At 39.9% G+C, this 20,524-nt stretch overlaps 2 protein-coding genes across 3 annotated transcripts in view; one reads left to right on the top strand and one right to left on the bottom strand.

The window, feature by feature from the left end:
* The window catches only part of LOC135119167 (double-stranded RNA-specific editase Adar-like), a 65,995-nt gene that overhangs the window by 13,085 nt on the left and 32,386 nt on the right, over positions 1–20,524 (top strand). The window contains exons 2-4 of the mRNA XM_064043039.1: positions 494–767; positions 1,461–1,553; positions 1,748–6,583. Of these exons, the coding sequence (XP_063899109.1) occupies positions 494–767; positions 1,461–1,553; positions 1,748–1,876 (496 nt within the window). The 3' untranslated portion in view covers positions 1,877–6,583. The remainder of the gene's footprint in view (positions 1–493; positions 768–1,460; positions 1,554–1,747; positions 6,584–20,524) is intronic.
* Positions 18,339–20,524, bottom strand: part of LOC126056156 (uncharacterized) — a 52,642-nt gene continuing 50,456 nt past the window's right edge. For both annotated transcript variants that reach the window (XM_064043036.1, XM_049848103.2), the window contains exon 10: positions 18,339–20,060. In XM_064043036.1, coding sequence (XP_063899106.1) covers positions 19,921–20,060 — 140 coding nt within the window. In that variant the 3' untranslated portion in view covers positions 18,339–19,920. The remainder of the gene's footprint in view (positions 20,061–20,524) is intronic.

Raw genomic sequence — 20,524 nt, forward strand, 5'->3', positions numbered from 1 at the left:
TTAGCGACGATCTTTATAAGGACATAACTACTGACGAATGTTGATTACTGACGCCCTTTTTAGTGGAATAACCACTCGGTTTTATGTAATGACATTTTTGTGAGGGTTTTTAGAATGAACGGCCAGTTATATCATCAATTACGTCTGGTTTTCCTTATGTATTAACCTTATTTCATAACTAAAGATATACGATTGACAGCCGCAATTGCTTTCCTTTTTTTGCTTTTCTTTTGATAATCATAAGTTCGTTGAATCAGATCAGTGGGTACGAATGCTAAAACAGCAGAGGGCATAACATACAACCCTGTGGTAACCCTTATTCCTGCCTATTGTCATTATGCAAATTTTTGATTACTTTACAGTCAAATGCTTCGTTCGAATCGATCACTGACTTCAATAAGTTATCACTGAGTATCTTATATACGGTATGTATTGGTGTTGGAGCACCTTGATGAATAAATAGATAAATGTATCCCCCTGTGGTCGTTCGCAGAGCTATCTGCGGTCGCATCGAGGCGTACATCTCGTGCCTGCCGCCGCCGTTCCACCTGGCGCGGCCGCTGCTGTCGCGCGCCGCGAGCGCGGAGGCCCGCACCCCCGCGCGGGCGCCGTCCTTCAGCGTCGCCTGGTGCGCCACGCAGCCGCTGCCCGAGCTCATCAACGCCACCACCGGCAAGCTCGAGAGCGGACAGCCCTCGCTGCTCTGCAAGCAGAGCATGTTCGCGCGCTGGCACTACCTCGTCAAGCGACTGCCGCTGCTGCCGCAGGTATCCCCACACACGCACACACACACACGCATACACACACTCACACCTACACACACACACTCGCACACACACACACACACGTACACTCACACGCATCTCACCTTCGCACATACACATATACACACACATACAAACTCCGTAACGAACCAATACTCTAACAATATTTATACATTCTACTGTATGACAATTATGGTTATTTCTATTTCCTTGAGTATTGGAGAGTAAAGTTGTGATGCCGGCATGTACAGGATAACATTAACATGAAATAAACAGACAAGTTTCAGATTCAGTACCAAGTGATCGATCACTTGTCTCCATACAAACTGTTCCTGAGCGACTGCACAAATAACTTTGCGGAATGGTATTGCACACACTTATGTATTTTTAGGATGTATTATGGCTGTTTGACGGGCATCGTAGATAGCTCAATTATGTTGTTTATAATGAACTACTGAATGATGTCGTCAATTTAAATTCGAGTCCAAAACAGATCAATATTGTTAACATGACAGAATGCATCTACATATTAACTGGATAGGGCCAAATTACATGATTGCTTATAATCTCAGACTGACTTGTTTATTAGCATATTTTGATATTGAACTGTAGGTATATGATGGAAAGCCTCCCGCGTGTCTACGCTTGACGTGTCAGTATGTCACGTGGTACTGTATACAGTATGTGTGTGTTCAGGAGACGGACGGTGAGACGTTGCCGCCCGCCATGCCGGACAACCCCGACACGCTGCTGTACAACGAGGCCAAGCAGATGTGTCCCACATACCAGGTGTGTATAAGTGTTAGCCTCAGCCCGCTAACCAGGCCCCTAAACCCCATGCGGCCTTCGTAAGACTGGTCATAAGCTTTCTAGCTTCTGACTACCCGTTACCATTGCCTAAGATATTCAACATCAAGATGGTTACCCATCCATGGAATTTTAGGCAGCTTTGACTCATACATGACATAATTTGAACTCTTCAGTTGGCGAAGCAGCGTCTGATCGAAGCGTTCGAGAAGGCGAAGCTGGGTCGCTGGATCAAGCGGCCGCTGGAGCAGGACCAGTTCGTGTGCGAGGTGGCCGGCGCCGCGCCCGCGCTCCTGTTCGCTTAGGCGGGCCGCCACCCCCTCGCGTGTGACGTCACGCGACCCCCCCTGCCGAGCACCTCACGCACACACCGTCCGCAATGTGAGTCCTCCGAGTGTACGGGTACTGATGGCGATAGAGTTAGCGAGCTGCGGCTGCCGCTGAACAAGACGCGTCCCACTGCGGGACCGCGCGAGTCTCAGCACAGCGGCTATGTTGATTGTTACCATGGCAACGTGGGCAGTAGAGCCCTCGCGTACTACAAGTACCGCAGCAGTAGGGATAACGTTAGTTTTACTGATAGAAACACTCTCCGCAGTAGTGTCAGCACTCGCTTAGTGCAAGCTTCAGGTAATAATGTAAGTCATAGACCTGTTGTCGATTATAATAATATTACTACTAGTGTAAGAGATGAGTTTAATGATAGTATGTGTGATCGTGACGAAGCGCTCGGTGACGAATGGGATGATGATGACGTAGGTCACGTGACACAGAGTAATGAAGACTCAGACGTGACAGTCCTCATGCACAAAGTAAAGCAAGTCACGTTAGGAGACGATAAGAAGAGGTTCTGGAGCGAGTTCTACAAGAGCAGACAAGCGAAGCGAGCCGATACCAAAGACTGTGACGTCACAGCACGCAGTAGTAAGTTTAATGAAGAAGCACAATTAGCTGGTAGTCATAGTTGTAGTCGCAGCGTGGTTCAAGCCAAAGAGACGCCAGTCGAGCGCGATGTTCTAGGAGATAACGTACATAGTGAAGATTTAGTCAATTGTAGTGAAGTCGTAAACGACAATTTAGGAGCGTTAAGGCAGCCTAGAAACGTAAGCACTGACAGTAATCCCGTGAGAGATAATGATAAAGAGAATATAGTTAACGGTAGCAGAAATATTCTGTCAAGGAAACTGGCCGCTTACCACGCGAGTCGGTTTAGACATGCACCAGTTATACCGAACCATGATCTTTGGAGTTTAGAGCGTATTGATGCAGCCACTGAAGCTGATTCTAAAGATTATTTCTTTAACAATTATAATGAAGTCGCTGAACGCAAGCCGAGCGTCAAGAATTCCCTCCTGTTACGAAGACTACATATTTACGAACAGATCAACAGCAAGATGAAATGAGGTGCGTGAGGGGACCGGCTCGGCCGATGTGTATACCACTTTGCGTCACTTGGGTGACAGTACAGGAGTGAGGGGAGTATCCCCCCCTCCCATTACTCCCCCCCTTCTCTAAGTGACGTCACGCACGTTAAGTTGTGGGGAATCTAAATTTTTGTTTTGTGTTCGTGACACGGTCACGTATTTGTAATTTGCAATTCAATTTTTTTTTCTCATTAAATTTTCTCTTTTGTTTAGTTGATTACTGTTTGAAGGTTATTTTGGTTTGATTTTGTTTTTCTTTTTCATTTTATTTCTTTACTTGACTTTCGTTCATATTGTTCTACAATTGTCTCTCACGGATTACTGGTCGTTATTTCTTGACTTAGTTATAGCTAGATATATTACGTACGCCATCAGACCCTGTGTGTATATGTGTGTGTGTGTATGAGCGCGTGTGTGTGTGTGTGCGTGACGTTCTCGCCGCGCCTCAGTTGAAACGATGATGTCTACCAAAGCGATGTTAAAGTATTAATGTTCATAGTTGTCATGTATCCCTCCGCAGACGCTCGCCTGCACAACTTATCATATTCTAGATTTTTGCAAAATCTTCATTGTGGGTAAAATGATGCAGATATTATTACGACGACACAAAATTTCACAGTTGTCAAATTCATGGTGCATCCACACAGCCTACACAGTATTCAAGCATGCATAAAGCACCATGCATGCATGTGTACTATGCATGTATGAGCTCCATGCGTGTATGAGCATCATGCATGCATGTCTGCCATGCGTGCTTGTGTACCATGCATGCATGCATGCGAGCGCTGCGGAAGCTTTGGTAGAGTATCATGCGCGTCGCGGCGCTACACGCGGCCGGTGTAGACCAACCTTGGAAGCAGAGTACCTGCGCTACGACGCTACGGCGCTACGACGCTACGCCGTAGCACTGCTACGCACATTAGTGCCATACTAATTGATACTATTTCAAACTAAAATCTGATTAGTTATAAATATTGCAATTGTATTTGTATTCAGTCAAAATTATTGTAAAAATTGTTTGCTTGTATTAAAAGTTTAACTTTCATTTAACTGTAAGCCAATGTTTTCGGGTCAATTCTAAAAGTCAAAAAATAATAATTAAGTTTTTTGACCTCTACACATTGGTCTTAATGCATGACATAATAATTGAAATGTACATGTGTTCTAATAATATTTCTGTCGATACCAACAGCTAGCATATCTTAAATTCTACCGTATTACTATATTAAAGTTACCCTGTTCAGTATTGTCTAATAGTTTGCTTAGATAAGGTTCTATATCTCTCTAAGATCACAATTACTTGTATATTTCCTTCAAAACGAGTCATTTAGTTTAGTACAACTAATAAAGTCGATGACAGAATCACGCCAAGGGTTGCACCATTTAACTGTAATGATAACTGAACCGTAACTAGGCGTTAAATAGTTCAATGGTCAACTATTTAATAGCTGGTTATTGATTTAGTTATCGTTATAGTTAAATGATAGAATCTTCAATAAATATTTAAGACTTTTCTCAGATTTGCCGAAATGTAGACGCTAGGTTTTTTTTTAAATTGTAAATTTTGATCACTTTAATTCCAAGTTTCTTCTTGATCACTTCACTTTTCTTAAAATCATTGTCTGTAGTGATTCTTAGTGGAATCACTGGCTATTGTACTTAATTCTCTTTATCTTTAATAAGTTCGCCTATTCTGTGGTCGACTGTACACTTGCATATATTTTCATAACTTTTTGCTTCACACTGGTACCGCGCACTCGACAATCCAGTTCAAAACTATGGACTGTCATTCAAAATTATAAATATTCAACCTTTTCTCTGCAATAAAGTGTACCTGATATTCATTTTGAATTTTAAGTCTGCTCATGATTTTGGTGGTTATTTTGACGACGGCTCATTATGTCGAGTACGCGTTCCTGTCTCTTTATGTGTGCGCACTGCGTCTTTAAATGCGAATGATTCAATATAGAACTTAATACTTACCCTTGATGGACAAAATATAAGAAAGAAAGAAAGAAAAACCATTTATTATCACAAACGACGCAAAAGCAACAAAACAAATAAAACTAATGACAAAACAAACTGATAAAAATTTAGATACGCTGCATTTGCGTCACCTTGCGAAAAAGGGACAGCGCTCAGCATAAATGCTGCGCGTCGCGCACGCAGGCACGAGACAACAGCGCTGACCCGCGTGTCCTTGCCTCGGAGAGACAACCCTGGACATGCTTAACGCTGTTTCGGCAAGGTACATGTACTAACACAAAATTTTACTTTTAAATTAAAAACATGAATACAAACTAAACATAAAACATGACGAAAAAATTTTACAAAAAAAAATAAAAATAAAAGTATTATAACAAAAAAAGACAGACAGAATTAATTTAAAAAAAAAACAGAAACAACCAAACCATAGACAGCGCGGCACTATGTTGTGTTTTGTCTGTGGCGCGGCGCGGCAACGACAAGTGTCAAATGTGTTGAATTTATTGTGAATGCAGTGTTTATGTTGTTGATAAATATGTGTGTTATGTTGTGATGCTGCGTATGGATGTGCTATTGTGTAAGAGAGACGACCCACTGACCGAAATACGTTCAAGTGGGGTGTAAAACAATGCGCTAATACGCTATGGCTATTCGGTAACATAGGCGGGAGACCATACAGTACAGATTACAATACGTGCATAGCTTTCCATCGACATTTAGGACACAAACCGAGGTAAGAAATACTACAATTAACTTACTCAAATAATACTAATATAGAAACAATGTATATAACGTAACTTCATTTTTTCATAACTCGTTGCCGTGACATACCTACACTTAGCGCAACGCTAAGATATATAATTTCATTACAAATAATTATTAGTGCCTAACCCCGTTATTTTAATTTCTCAATATCACAAATGATTGAGTTTTTCTAAAATCTGAACATCTTAAAATTGAAAAGAATATATTTTTGCCATATAAAGCCAAATTCATCGACAATATAAACGTCATTTTCATAAAACAACTGTTTATTTTGAATTATACGTTCAATTTTCAAAGCATACAGTTGTTTTAAAAAAATACTGACGTTTATAATGTCTTCTCGCGGCATTCGTAGGTAACTGTTAGTTTACTAAGATTTCGCTAGAGGCGCCAGTGTGCACATACTCTACAACATTATAGGTAGGTATATGAATATTTTGTGTTTAACTACAAGCAGTCAGCATTAGCAAGCACTTTATTATTAAGAGTAATAAATCATTTCCTTGTATTTGTGTTGAGTTAATTATTACTATCCTAACAAGAAGCGACTGCCTATCTGACCTCCTCAACCCAGCCTTGCAACCTAATTTACCTAGGTAAATCATGTATAAATGCATTTGCGAAATAGAGTTGATTCTGCTTGTGATCTCTCTCCGGTGGTGTCGGCTTGTCGTCACATCTCGCTATGAGAGTGAAGGAATACTGAGTGCACCGCAGTACAAGCTAATGCGCACAACTATAATATGTTTTGCGCAGCTGATCTTAGAAAACAGTCGTCACGTTGCCAAGAGCATGGCATGTTGCTGCCAGGAAGTGGTAACGTCGATAATATAATCAGTAAGTTATCTACTTTCACATGGTTCTATTTGTTGATAAGAAGCCTCGTTATCTTTAAGACAGTTATCTCAATATTTTATTTGGCCTAATTTTACGATAAGATTTGCATATTTTAAGTACACGATTATTGATTTCTGACACTTACGCGAATATTAGACATTTAAATAAAACTACTTTTACGGATTTTATCGCGGTTATATTATATTATTTAATCCCGACGTTCCGAATCCTTTACAGTGACCATGGATGCTATAAAATATATATAACCGCGATAAAATCCGTAAAAGTAGTTTTATTTAAATACACGATTATTTGCAGAAAAATGTTAAATCATATGACAAAAGTAAAAGTAATTACAATTTACTTTTCCTCTTTGAACAGGCTTTGGGATACTTCCTTTCCCATCCTTTTCCTCCCTATTCTACATAATCATAAAGCACCGAACGCAACCATAACTGCGCAACGAACGCCATCTATTGGACTCATAGACAAAAGAATTCCAGTTTCAAACTCAGCAATGGCCGGCCGGCATTGATAACTGCGCGCGCGGTGTAAAAAATCAAGTTAAACCTGTGAATACGACTAAAAGTGCTCTGGTGTTGTGATCCCTGTGTTCCTGGCATCCTGTAAGTACTTAATCTTTCATTCATTTAATCTCACAGCCTGTTTCTAGCAAAATACCTAAATCAAGACGTCCCCGGCTGGACGCCAAACTCTATCATATTTGTGGTCCATTTCGAGCGCGAATGCCTGTAGATTACAGTTTATTCAAGCATTCTCAGGTTCAATTTCTATCGAAAACTCGGAGATTATCTAGATTTTTCAATTTTAAAAGTATTATCCTACTAAATATTGTTAGTCATACTCGCCGTGAACAACCTATGCGGATTCACAGGTCATCTTCATTTAGTCGTTTTATATTACAATAATTTTCGTAACTATTTACAAAGTAAATTGTTTACTATCTTATTATATCAATATAACTATTCACAATTAAAACTATTTCACCTAAACGTATTGATTTACACCTAATACAATCTCAACTTAGGTTCGCATTTCATACGTGATTTCTTAATACCTACATACATAGGTAGAGGAACTGCAGCATATTTGGAATACTGCAGGTAACTTGGAATACTTCGATATCTAAATATATATAAACACCATCTGAGTTTTTATGCCGTAAACATAACGTCAAACGATACACAAAGCCATACAGCATTAAAAACAGGACGCCATCTTGACATTTCGGCTACCAGCCCCCAGCGAACGAGACGCCTGATTTGAAAACTTTTTCGGTAAGAATGCAATCAGTGGTAATCATTTGCTGTAATACTCTAAATCTTTATTGTAATTATTTTAATTGCGGAGTGACCTTGTTAGTTTAAGATAATACTATGATTTTGTGAATATTTCTAGAATTAAAAATTTGACATGCAATTTTAAGTTAGGTTGGTGTGTTGTTAATTTGGAATACCGTGTTTTTTTTGCTTTTCAGTTTTTTTGGGAGTCGGTTTTATTTTTTTGTAAAGTTTCTTTTTTTGTAAAGAGCCAATTACTATAAAAATATTAGAATTCTATTAGTTTCTAAGAAAAAGTGTTAGCAATTTTCAAAGAAAAAAAAATGAATATAATTTGGAATACTATATTCCAAATTATCTGCACCCTAAGTCAAATCACGTTTTTGGAGTATTTTTAGTTTGATAGGCATTTTGATAATATATCTGGTATTTTTTATATTTGATTGTTCTCATTATTAAAGTTTAATATTTTGACAATAATTTAATGTATTTTTTATTCAGCCATCCCGTTTCTCCTTCAATTTATTTTCAAAAAACAAACTGGTATTCCAAATATGCTTCACTTCCTCTACTTTACGAAACAAAAACAAAATGGAGTAAGGCAAACTAAAACTTCTTCAATCTCAACGCGAATATGTCTATCGTGATATTCAAATCCTTTATGACTTATCAATATCTATGATTCAAGATCATTCAAACGTATCGTCGTTCAAGGCGAGATATACCTACTCGGATACATTCAATTCGCGAAGAATTTGTTTCGTTATGTAGTAAAATACAAGCATTGGAGTTAGCTATAAAACCTGATGCGCAAGTGTCCCAAAAATCGTTGAGTTCGTTTGATGATTTGTACTACCTATGCCGTAATCAGTGCCAACTTGCCTACTACCGAGAAGAGCGGCAACGTCGACGGAACGTCCTCGCATACGTCATCGGTTCTAGAGCGAGCGGAAGTAAAATCTAATGGTGTCTACACACCAAAGCCGCTGATGCCGGCGGCACAGCCCGGCGGCCCAACCCGCCGGCCGTATTTTGTACAATCATGCCGCCGGCTTTCATAGAGTATTTGACAATTACTAGAACACCACATGCCGCGGCAGTCGTGCCGCCGGGCTGTGCCGCCGGGTCAGCGGCTTTGGTGTGTAGACCCCTTAACTCGGGACGTAACGCGCGGCTACCTAAACTTGAGTTGCCTAAATTCGATAGCAAAATAGAAAACTGGCAAACATTTTATGATATTTACAAAAGTTTGATTCACGATAATAAGTCGATTTCGGAAATAGAAAAATTTCATTATTTAGCGTCTTGTTTACAAGGCCCCGCTTTGTGTATTGTCAAAAGAGTTCCGATGACCGCCGATAATTACGAAGTCGTTTTTAATAGTTTAATCGAGCGTTATCAAAACAAGCGTCTTATAGCTTTGTCATATCTTGATAAATTTTTCAACCTGCCAGCTGTAAAACAGGGTAACTTCCAAGATCTGCAAAAGTTAACAGGTGAGGCTTATGAGGCTTACCATGCTCTCCAATCAATGAAAATCGAAAACTTGGGTGATTTTGTTTTGTTTTATTTAACATCGCGTTCGCTCGATCCGGACACGCGCATTCGATTCGAAACTCAAACAAACATTTCGCAAATACCTACCCTTTGTGAATTGTTAAAGTTTCTTCAAGATTATGTTAAAATCTTAGAAACTAATCAGCTATCTTCTAAATCTACAAATAATAATAATTTTAGTTCCCCGCGTAAACTCGCGTATACAAAATTTCCGCTCGCACCCGCACCGCGCGGGCAAAATAGCAGCGGACAAAAACGCTCATCTTATCTCGCTAAGGCTCCTGCTCCACCTGCGTCAGCGTTAACGTTAATGTCAATGGCCAACTACACATTACTTATTGCATTAAAAATGCGTGTTGGCTACACTTAGGAACAATTCTGCTAAGAGTTAATCCCTCATGAAGTAACGCGTTAACACACATTAATTAGGTTAAACTCAGACACACAAAATAATTCCAAAAACTAAAGCTTTCTCATTTGACCATTCCATTACCGTGCTCGTAAAATGCAGTTACCGCTTAAACAAAGTATCTACACTCGTCCTTGCATGCGTGCAATGAGATGGCATTAATGTAGCCAACATCACTTAGCGCTCTAAGGTACGCACTAAAACCCTTTGATGTGTCCAAAAAACCGACACCCGAGTTATCGCTTAACGTTTAATGCTATTCATAATGCCATTTGTATAAATTGCCATTAAGAGGGCTATCACAAATTTTCGAGTTTTATACGAGTTTTGATGCGTCATTATGCTTTGGATATAGTCACAAAAAAAAAACAAAAATAAGATTAAGAAAGTTTGATCATTTATCTTGGGTCTGTTTTCAATAAATATTTTAATTTGTCCACGTACATCAATAAAATCTTTGTCTCTGCAAAGGATGTTTCATAAAATGTTGCTTTTGGGAATCTTTTGATGCTTCAGTACTACGAGGATATAGCAATTTAACCATTTATAAAAATGTTCAAGATACAACTATATCTTGTACTTGTGCTTGCTTACACCAATTTATTACAATTCATACAGTAATACACCAAAAATAATTCTATAAAACTGAGAGTTACTGACAATTTTCCGTACAAAACTATATTTTTTATCTATGAAAGTATAATCCAAATTCAAATAAAAAATATTTAATAATTAAGGTGGTATTGTTATAAAGCTTGAAAAAAAAAATGGCCTATTTAAAAGTAAAACAATATTTTAAAATAATTTTTGTTTGCAATGCAAAGAATCAATATAAATCTTGTGACGCGCGGTGTTCAACTTTAGTCAGCGCCAGGCGCTTACCGAGGAGGGACGTATCGCTCGCTGTTGCGCCGCGTAAACTCGCCGGAGTTCGAAAAATATAGCGCAACCTACGCATCTAACACGTTTTGATACTAGTGAGATTTTATTTTATTTATTAGTTATAATGATCTGATTGAAATGTAATATACATAAGTATTAGCCCATGATATTCTAATGCGAAAATGTTATAGATTGGGTTCTCTTTTTTTGATGTTGGTTATATAGAAATATGTACGTAAATGTCATCGTCGTTAGTTTCGCTGTTGCATAATAATATTATTGGAAAATTTTGATTCTTGCAGGATAATGAAAGCATATTTAATTCAGATTATCAGACTCAATCGGATACCAGTACAAATATGGTAAGTATTTTTTGTCACTCGCAACAGACATATTTGTTTTAATAAACTATTTACATTCCTAGTTTTTATTGTTGCAGGAAAATGAAGATACAATACATGGAAGACGAATAGGTTTTAGTTTTTTTATAAATCAATTACTTATACCTAATTGATGAACATGGTGAAAAGTTTGGTTGTCGATTAAATAATTTAAAAATTGTAAACGATTTTGTTTATTGTAACTCAATCGAGCTATTCTAGGTTATAAAATTCATCGGTACAAATAATATTTCATAAACTATAAAACCAATAAACTATTTCGAAAATAAAAGTGGCAAAGTCTCAAGTTTGTTTGTGCCGCGTGGCGGTCCGCAGGTGTGCGTTGCGTATTTCACTAGACGCACACGCGCGCAAGTGCTGCCGGCTATCGTCTAATTTACCTAAACCTGAGCGATTCGATTTTGTAATAGCGCTCTTAAAACGTTGGCCACATCTGCGTAACGCCAAAATTTAACGCGTTAAGACGCAGGTGGAGCAGTAGCATAAATCTAACTCACTTGCAAATGTGGCTTGTGCTCATTGCAATAATGCGCACTCAATTTATCAGTGCCCTACCATTCAGTGTTTAGACTCTCGTGCTAGACTCGCATTGATAAAAACTAAAAATAATATGTGTACAAACTGTTTACGTACAAATCACGTCATAGAAAAATGCTTATCAAAAATGACTTGTACGGTGTGTGGTTTACGTCATCATACCCTGCTGCATATAGACCCAGCGCCATCCACCAGCGCTGAAGCGAACGTTACAGCTCATTCTCACGCTGCAGTTCCCAATCGCGATATGGTTTTACTAGGAACCTGTCAGGTGCGCGCGCTCAACACCGCCGCCGGCACGCAATGTACCGTGCGTGCACTCGTTGACAGTGGGGCGCAGGATTGTTTTATTACTTCTGCATGCGCAAAAACACTTGGGTTGAAACTCCGCCGGTGCAATCTTACCATAGCCGGACTAGGACAAAACTCAGTTACACACGTAAAGGGGGTGACAGACTGCACTATACTACCTGTACATGGTGATGCTCCGCACTTTAATATCAAACCAGTTGTATTAGATAACATCACAGCTCTAATACCTAGCGTTAAAGTACCATCAGTCGTTCGAGAACGCTGCAACCATCTCGTGTTAGCTGATCGCGATTATGATGTTCCCGCCAAAATTGATTTATTAATAGGGGCGGAGCTATTCCACGATATTTATGACGGTCAACGTATCAATCTGGGGCCCGGTTTACCTACCGCTCTGCATAGTGTCTTTGGGTGGATTTTGACAGGGGCAGTCAATTCTAATTCTGTACCCTTGAACACAGCGTGCTCTTTAGTGGCCACCACATTTAAATTAGAGGAACAAATTCAAAAATTTTGGGAGGTGGAGGAACCACCACGCGCTATTATCACCGTACCCGAGAATGATACCTGCGAACGTATGTACACAGATCAAACCTATCGCGAACCTAACGGCCGATATGTCGTACCTATCCTCTTAAAGGAAGGCGATCGGTCATTGGGTGAATCTTACAGTAATACACTCTCGCGTTTGGCTAATCTTGAAAAGAAACTTAATCGTCAGACTGAACTTAAATCCGATCATGTAAACTTTATGCGCGAGAATTTAAATCATATGTATCCTGCACCTGACCCTGCAGTATCTTATTTACACATATATATAGCACATTATCTTATTATCCTTATTATTTTCTTAAATGTTTATTATTACTCACCTATCTCAAAACTTATACATATCTATTATTATATTTTTTTTATGTTTTTTTGTCTCCCTCGGAAGGGGTATAAGCTCCAATCACACGGGCCTTAGCCAAGCGTGATTGGGGGACTAAGAAATAGAATAGGTGGATGATACGGATGATGTTGTAAGGAATTTTCTGGTGATTCGACAAGTATTTAGTATGACGGCTTTCTGGAGAATGTGGGATAGGAATTGTGGGATCTGGAGGATTTCTAGACTACGTTTTAAACTTTTTGGTATAATACCCGTTGATGAAATAACTATCGGGACGATATGGATTGTTTGCGCTTGCCATTGACGTTTCAGTTCAATGGCTAGATCCTGGTATTTTGTGAGTTTCTCAGATATGGTTGACTGAACGTTGTGGCTGTTTGGGATGGCTACATCAATGAGAAAAGCTGTTTTGGTATTTTTGTCAAATAAGGTAATATCGGGTCTATTGAAATGTATGGTTTTGTCTGTGATTATGGTTCTGTCCCAGTATATTCTGTAACTATTGTTTTCTAGAATGTTATTTGGCCTGTATTTATAATAAGCTACTTTTTTATTGATGAAATTAAACTTGTGTGCTAAATGTTGGTGAACTATGGATGCTACCTGGTCATGTCGGTGCTTGTAGTCAGTTTGAGCGAGGGATCTGCAGGCAGACGTGATGTGTTGGATAGTTTCGGAGCTAGAGTAACAATGTCGACATGTGTCTGTGGGGAGATTAGGGACGCGCATTATGTGTTTCTGGTAGTTTCGGGTATCGATGACTTGGTCTTGGATTGCCATCATGAAGGCTTCCGTCTCAGGGAATAGCTCACCACGCTGCAGCCAGGCGTTCGACGCTATTTTGTCGACATGAGGTTGCTGCAGGTCATGGTAGTGCCGCCCGTGAAGAGACTTCTGCTTCCATGTGTCAATCTTCTCCTTGTCATCAGTAACCCTTTCATTTCTTTGTTGACTTCGATTCGCTAGATTGAGGGGTGTTAGGTGATTGTCTGTGAGTGCTATTACTTCGTGAAGTGTGGATTGGTCTAAATGGTGATAAAAATATTGTCTAAGGTTTGTTATTTGCTTATTGTGTAAGTTAACTATATCTATTATTCCGCGCCCGCCTTCGCTCCTCTTAAGTGTCATCCTTTGCACGCAAGTTCTTGGGTGGTGTTTTCGATGTGCTGTTAAAGTTGTGTTGATCATACGCTGTAGGCTCAGTAGATCACCCTGAGACCAGCTAATTATACCAAAGGAGTATGTAAGAACAGGGATAGCATAGGTGTTGATTGCTTTACAAGTGTTACGGGAGTTTAGTTGCGATCGGAATAATATATTTAGTCTGTGTTTGAATTTCTTTTTAAGACTGTCTTTAGTTTCCTTCTGGTTGATTTGACGGGATTGTTGGAAGCCTAAGTACTTATACGAGGCATGAGGTTCGAGAGGTTCAATTATGTCACCTGTATCTAAAGTGTAGCTGTATTGCGTGATCTTACCATCCTGAATAGAGAAGGTTTTGCACTTATCTATCCCGAACTCCATGTGGATGTCATTGGAGAAAGATTGTGTGATGTCTGCTAGTTGATGCAAAGATTGTGTGGTGTCACTAAATAGCTTGATGTCGTCCATGTACATTAAGTGTGTGAGAATCGTATGTTTATCTGATGCATTTATGGTGTAACCGAATTTAGATTTATTTAGCATATGAGATAATGGGTTCAGAGCTAAGCAAAACCATAAAGGGCTGAGCGCATCCCCTTGAAAAATTCCCCTGCGTATTGGGATTTCCTGTGTCACTGCGTTAGAGTCTCCTATTGTTTTTAAAGTTGTATTCCAATGTTGCATTGAACTGTGAAGAAATTGAATTATCTGTGGGTGTATTTTGTAACGTCTAAGAACATCTATAAGCCAAGTGTGTGGTACAGAGTCGAACGCTTTTCTATAGTCAATGTACATGGTGTTAATATTCTTCTTTTTGGCTATGGCTGCTTTCATTGCAACTGAATCTATTATGAGTTGCTCTTTGCATCCTTGACTAAATTTACGGCATCCTTTCTGCTCTTCTGCTAGTATATTGTTTTTGGTGATGTGTTCATGTAAGTGTTCTGCTATGCATCCTGTTAGTATTTTGTAAAAAGTTTGTAGACATGTGATTGGTCGATATTTAGTTGGATTTTCGTAGTCATTAGGGTCTTTTGATATCATGTAGGTGAGGCCTTGTGTAACAAACCGTGGCATTAAGTTTGGTGTGTGTAGGAATTGATTTAAGTGGTTGTGTATTAGAGGGTGTATTCTTGTGAGTTTTTTGTACCAATAGTTGTGAATTTGATCACTCCCTGGAGCTTTCCAATTGTGGGTTTTGTTAAGTACTCGTATAAATACGTCCACTGGGATATGCTCAAATTCCATGGGTGTAATATTGTCAACTATTTCACTATCTGAATTTAACCAGTCGGCGCTAGTATTGTGCTGCACCGGCACCGACCAAATACCTGACCAAAACCTGTGTAATTCATCGGCTGGGGGAGTTTGTATCTGTTGTGTTCCTCTTCTTGTGTTAGGTAGTGTTTCAGTTGATAGATGTCTATAGAATTGTTTTTCATTATTTTTAAATCTAGCATTTTGTTTCTTTCTTAATGTACAGTTAGTATATCTTTTTAGTCTACTGGATGCTGCGTTGAGTTTCTGTTTGAGAGTGTCAATAAATTCTTCGTTGGTTAGGTTAGGTTCTTCGTACTGAGAATGTATTCGGTATTTATGTTTTATTATTTCAACAAGTACTATTAGTCTACTGCTTCTGGCACCTCGTGTGTATTCTATTAACCTAGCAATATCTCTTCTTAAATCGTGTATCTTTTTCTGTAGTCTCTTTTCCCAAGGTCGTGTTTTTTGCTGGTATGGGGTAGACGTAGTCGTTAAATCCCTAATCTTAGCACCGTTGCATATGGCTACTGTATAGGCTGCGCAGTAAATGAGTGTGTGAGTTTTGTCAAACTCTTGTTCTTTTGAAATGTATTCGGGTAGTACTTTTGTGTTAATGTAATCAACAAGTTGAGCAAGCTTCCTAGAGGTTTTTTGTTTTGGTATAAAAGGTCGGGTAGTTGGATCAGTATTACTAAACTTATCTATTGCATTTTTAAATTGCTCCTTTATTTTATCTGGGTCGCAGGTGTCGTGTAATTGATTTTCTTCAGCATCTGCTGGAGATTGTGAGTTTGTTTGTGATTCGGTTAGTGACAGTGGGTCAGGCATAAGGGCGTTATGATTGTGTCGTGTGTGGTTATCTGTATCGTGCGAATTTCCCGCGTTCGTATCTGATATGTGTTGGGTTGCAATAATGTCATCTGTGTGGAAGCCGATTGTATTGTTAGATATATCATCTTGAATTTCTTTGAGTCTCTGTTGGGATATCATGTTGTTATTTAAAATGACTCGAAGTTGATCTGATATCCTCTGTTCAGTCACTCCAGTTAATTCTGGGCGTTCTGCAATGACTGCCTGGTGAAGAGGTTGCCTGTAGGCTGTTCTATTTTGCCCTAATTCCGTAATTTGGTAATAATTTCTAACAATACATTCGTTTTGCTCAGTTGTCCATCGTCTTCGTTGACCTCCTACATGTTGAGTAATTGATTGTGTGTTTTGGTCGGTGTGTGTTTGTTGTAGGTATGTGATGACGTCGTTTCTTATTTGGTCTAATGTTTCTTGTGGTAGCAATTTACTCCTAACTATCGCTCTACATTGGTCTCCTAATCTTTGTCGAGATGCCTGCATTTCGGGAAATTTCTGAGAAAACTCACTGTGGAGTTGTTGTAGGTATACTTTATTTGTGTTCAACTTAGTTGCTATGAGATACGTGCGCCAGATGAATTTATTCATTTCTTCTGACCATCGTTTGCGCGCACGACTTGTTCCCGAGGCGGGTGCAGGTTCAGCGGCTGGTGCCTCCTGCACAACATCCTCAGGTAACGGAGAGTGGGATACATTCCCTTCGGGTAAGGGTGTATTCTCTAAGTTAAAACTTACAATTGAAGGTGATGATGAGAGTGAAGGTACGTATGATATCGTACTTGGGCTATAGGGCTCTATTGGACTACTTATTCTATCTACTTCTGAACTGATTTCGGCTGTAGCATCTTGTATGGCGGGAGCCCGCCTGCTCAACTCCTCACCACTGACGGATCGCATGCTGAGACACCCAGCGTCAGCTCCAGGTGTGCCCCGGCGATCGCCCCCGGGCAGCGGCCCTATACGTTTCTTCTTGGATCTAGTTTCCATATTGGAGGGGTTGGTTTGGGACCGTTAGTTGGAAGGGTTCGTCAAGGTGTTAGTGACTTTTATATTCGTACCTCCTGCTTTTATAGCAGGGTGGGGTCTAGTTGTTACGACCTCTAGATTAATTGCTCATGCCTCCTCTAAGCCCCCCCACCACGTCAAGGTGGCCCCATGGGGGGGTTATTATATTATTATTATATCTAGCCTGTAGTGTCCCACTGCTGGGCAAAGGCCTCCCCATCTCGCTTCCACTCTTCCCGATCTTTCGACCGTGTCCACCAATCCGGACGATAGGCGTCTAGTTCGTCACGCCATCTCTTCCGGGGCCTACCCCGCCTGCGGTGTCCATCCTGAGGTGTCCACTGGGTGATAATAGTGGCCCATCTCTCCGGATGCATTCGGCTGACGTGTCCGGCCCAGTTCCATTTTAATGTCGCCGCCTTTTGGCCTACATCAGCGACTCCTGTTCTGGAACGTATCACGGTATGTATGTAACCGCATACATATCTATTATCTTATTATTAATCTATTAACTAAAAATCTTATAATGATGACATATGAATCTGCATAGGCCCTCGATCTTAAATCTTAAATTATCAAACCGTATCTTATGAAATCCCTGGGTGATTTCAAGTGGGGGGATATGAACAGGCTTTGGGATACTTCCTTTCCCATCCTTTTCCCTCACTATTCTACATAATCATAAAGCACCGAACGCAACCATAACTGCGCAACGAACGCCATCTATTGGACTCATAGACAAAAGAATTCCAGTTTCAAACTCAGCAATGGCCGGCCGGCATTGATAACTGCGCGCGCGGTGTAAAAAATCAAGTTAAACCTGTGAATACGACTAAAAGTGCTCTGGTGTTGTGATCCCTGTGTTCCTGGCATCCTGTAAGTACTTGATCTTTCATTCATTTAATCTCACAGCCTGTTTCTAGCAAAATACCTAAATCAAGGCGTCCCCGGCTGGATGCCAAACTCAACCACTCTTCATCAATTAATTTTAGGTATTAATATCCAATATGTTGTGATATGTACCTACTTACCTATATAGAGTGACTGCACATCTGACCCCCTCAAATTATTTGCCATGGCAACGCTATTGTATCCATTGATATGACGACTGTCGTGATAAGTCACTGCTTACAAATAAACAAACTTTTCAGCCCTACTATATTACTGAAGATTTCAATAAAACACCGTGTAGTTGGCACATTATTAATAATTATAATTTATTTATTGATACAATAAACTCGAGTTACATCACAATACATCACCTCACTCTGCACAGTCGGTACATGTCACACAGACGGCCGGACGATTCACATAGTTCTAGTTATTATATACTTATCATTATTAACAGGTAATCACAAAATAGTTCTCTTTACTTATCCTAACTTTTCATTGATACTTCATACTTGTTTTATCTCTCACGAAAGCCGATGAGTCATGCTTGTGTGTGAAATATATATGCACATTGTTCTTCTTTCGTGACAATATCACGTCTTATAGTGAGACTATACTTTGTCAGCCCAATATGTCGCCACAGCGAGAGCACTCCCGGATGCACCCATGAGGTCCTGCCGCGAGCAAGTTTCAGGGCACAGTGGACATGCGATGAGGTGGGACATGGTCTGCACATTGTGTTAGTACGCGTCAAGTCGGTAGCGCTCGGAAGAAGTGGCCGAGTCGCCAAATAAACCATACAAACACCATGTGCATATTCTTACACACACAAGTATAGCTCCCCCGCTTTCATGTGATAAATATCTATAATATGGAATCCCTAAAACATGGAGCTTGATACACATATCTTTATTAGTACACTTGTACAGTTTATCACATTGTAGGTTATGGCAAACGGTTCCTAACTAGATGGTCTTGTATTAGACAAGTATGCTATGTCTTACCTATTGTACCTATGTGTCGCTATTGATAATAATTATACTAAGCGGTATCCACACTAGGTGTCTTTTTGTTAGAATCTATCTTTTTATTCAACAGTTAAATACTTCTACTTGTAGTAGGTAGCCATGTTTCATATAAATTAGCTTAAAGTCCAGACTCCACTAAATCGAAGCGAAAAGGATTTTGAACAACTAATAGAAGTTCCTTCGCTCCGCTTTTGTGGATTTTGGACCTCAGTTGACGTCAAAATTCCGTCAAGAAATATACACACTAATGTAAGCTTTATGTACAAAGAATTAAAGGTATTTTGCGAAATTCTGGCGTCATCTCTACTAGGTATACACATCTCACTCGTACTCTCACAATCAAAAATGCGTTTAAAAATATTCGATACATGTCGATCTGGATTATTCTGTCCCTCTCTCTGGAACATGTTCTCTCGTCTGTTGTGTTCAACAAACTTCTGTTGCTTAGTTGGTAATTGTTTCAACGTCCCAAGCAAAATCTGTCTATCCTTTTCCCAACTATGATAGAACGTCGCGTCGTCGTAGTCGATAATTACAAAGAATTATCTTTTCAACTACTAGGTAGTTGATTCTTCTGCCCTTTCCTATTTTACCTTTTGTTCAAGAAAGTAAAATTAGTGGGAGCCCTGCTCACGTATTTACCCCAAGCTTGGGCAATAGTAAACTTATAAGGAGCCATTCTTGTATGAAGTCCAGCCTGCACACGCTTTATAAGCAAGCTCCGACGTCTGTACATAAGAGGGGCTGCTTCATCCCCTATCTGCCCCTGTGAATCCTGCGTTCTCCTGTCTGCATCTACTGGTGACAGTGACAGCTACTGCTGACAGTGACAGCTACTGCTGACAGTGACAGCTACTGCTGACAGTGACAGCGGTGCAGCGCGGCGCGGATGGTGTCGGCGAGCGCGGCGTAGAGCTTGCAGCGGCGCGAGGCGGGCTTGCACACCTCGCGGTGATCCACGCCCACGCCCAGCAGAGTGCCCACGCCCGCGTCTGACACACATAACACAATATATATTAGCTCCCAGAAAGAAAACATCAAAATGTTAAGAGGAATGAGGAATATTATAAGGTGAGAAATTAGTATAATTCGAGGAAGTTTGAAAGTGGTGCCAGTGACAGAGAAGCGGAGGAATGAGGACCTTTGGCTGCAAAGAGTGTACTTGCGAGATGACGTCAAATGGCAAGATGTAAGGAGACGACGCGGTGTAACGGCGAAAAAATGATGATGAGATGAAGATTGACATAGTTTAGGAAAAAGATATCGAGGCTATGCTCCCAGCGTTAGAAAACGGTGATATTTAGATAACTAAGATAAGCATGATATGATGAAGAAAACTTAATAGAATAGAATATCATTTATTTATAAGCATATGGTACATTAAGGTTTTACATGATCTATTTTTTCACATACACTACCATTGCTGGTGTAGAAATATTAAGTTTACCATGCTTTA

Source organism: Helicoverpa armigera, chromosome 30 (assembly GCF_030705265.1).
Source record: "Helicoverpa armigera isolate CAAS_96S chromosome 30, ASM3070526v1, whole genome shotgun sequence".
Lineage (NCBI taxonomy): Eukaryota > Metazoa > Arthropoda > Insecta > Lepidoptera > Noctuidae > Helicoverpa > Helicoverpa armigera.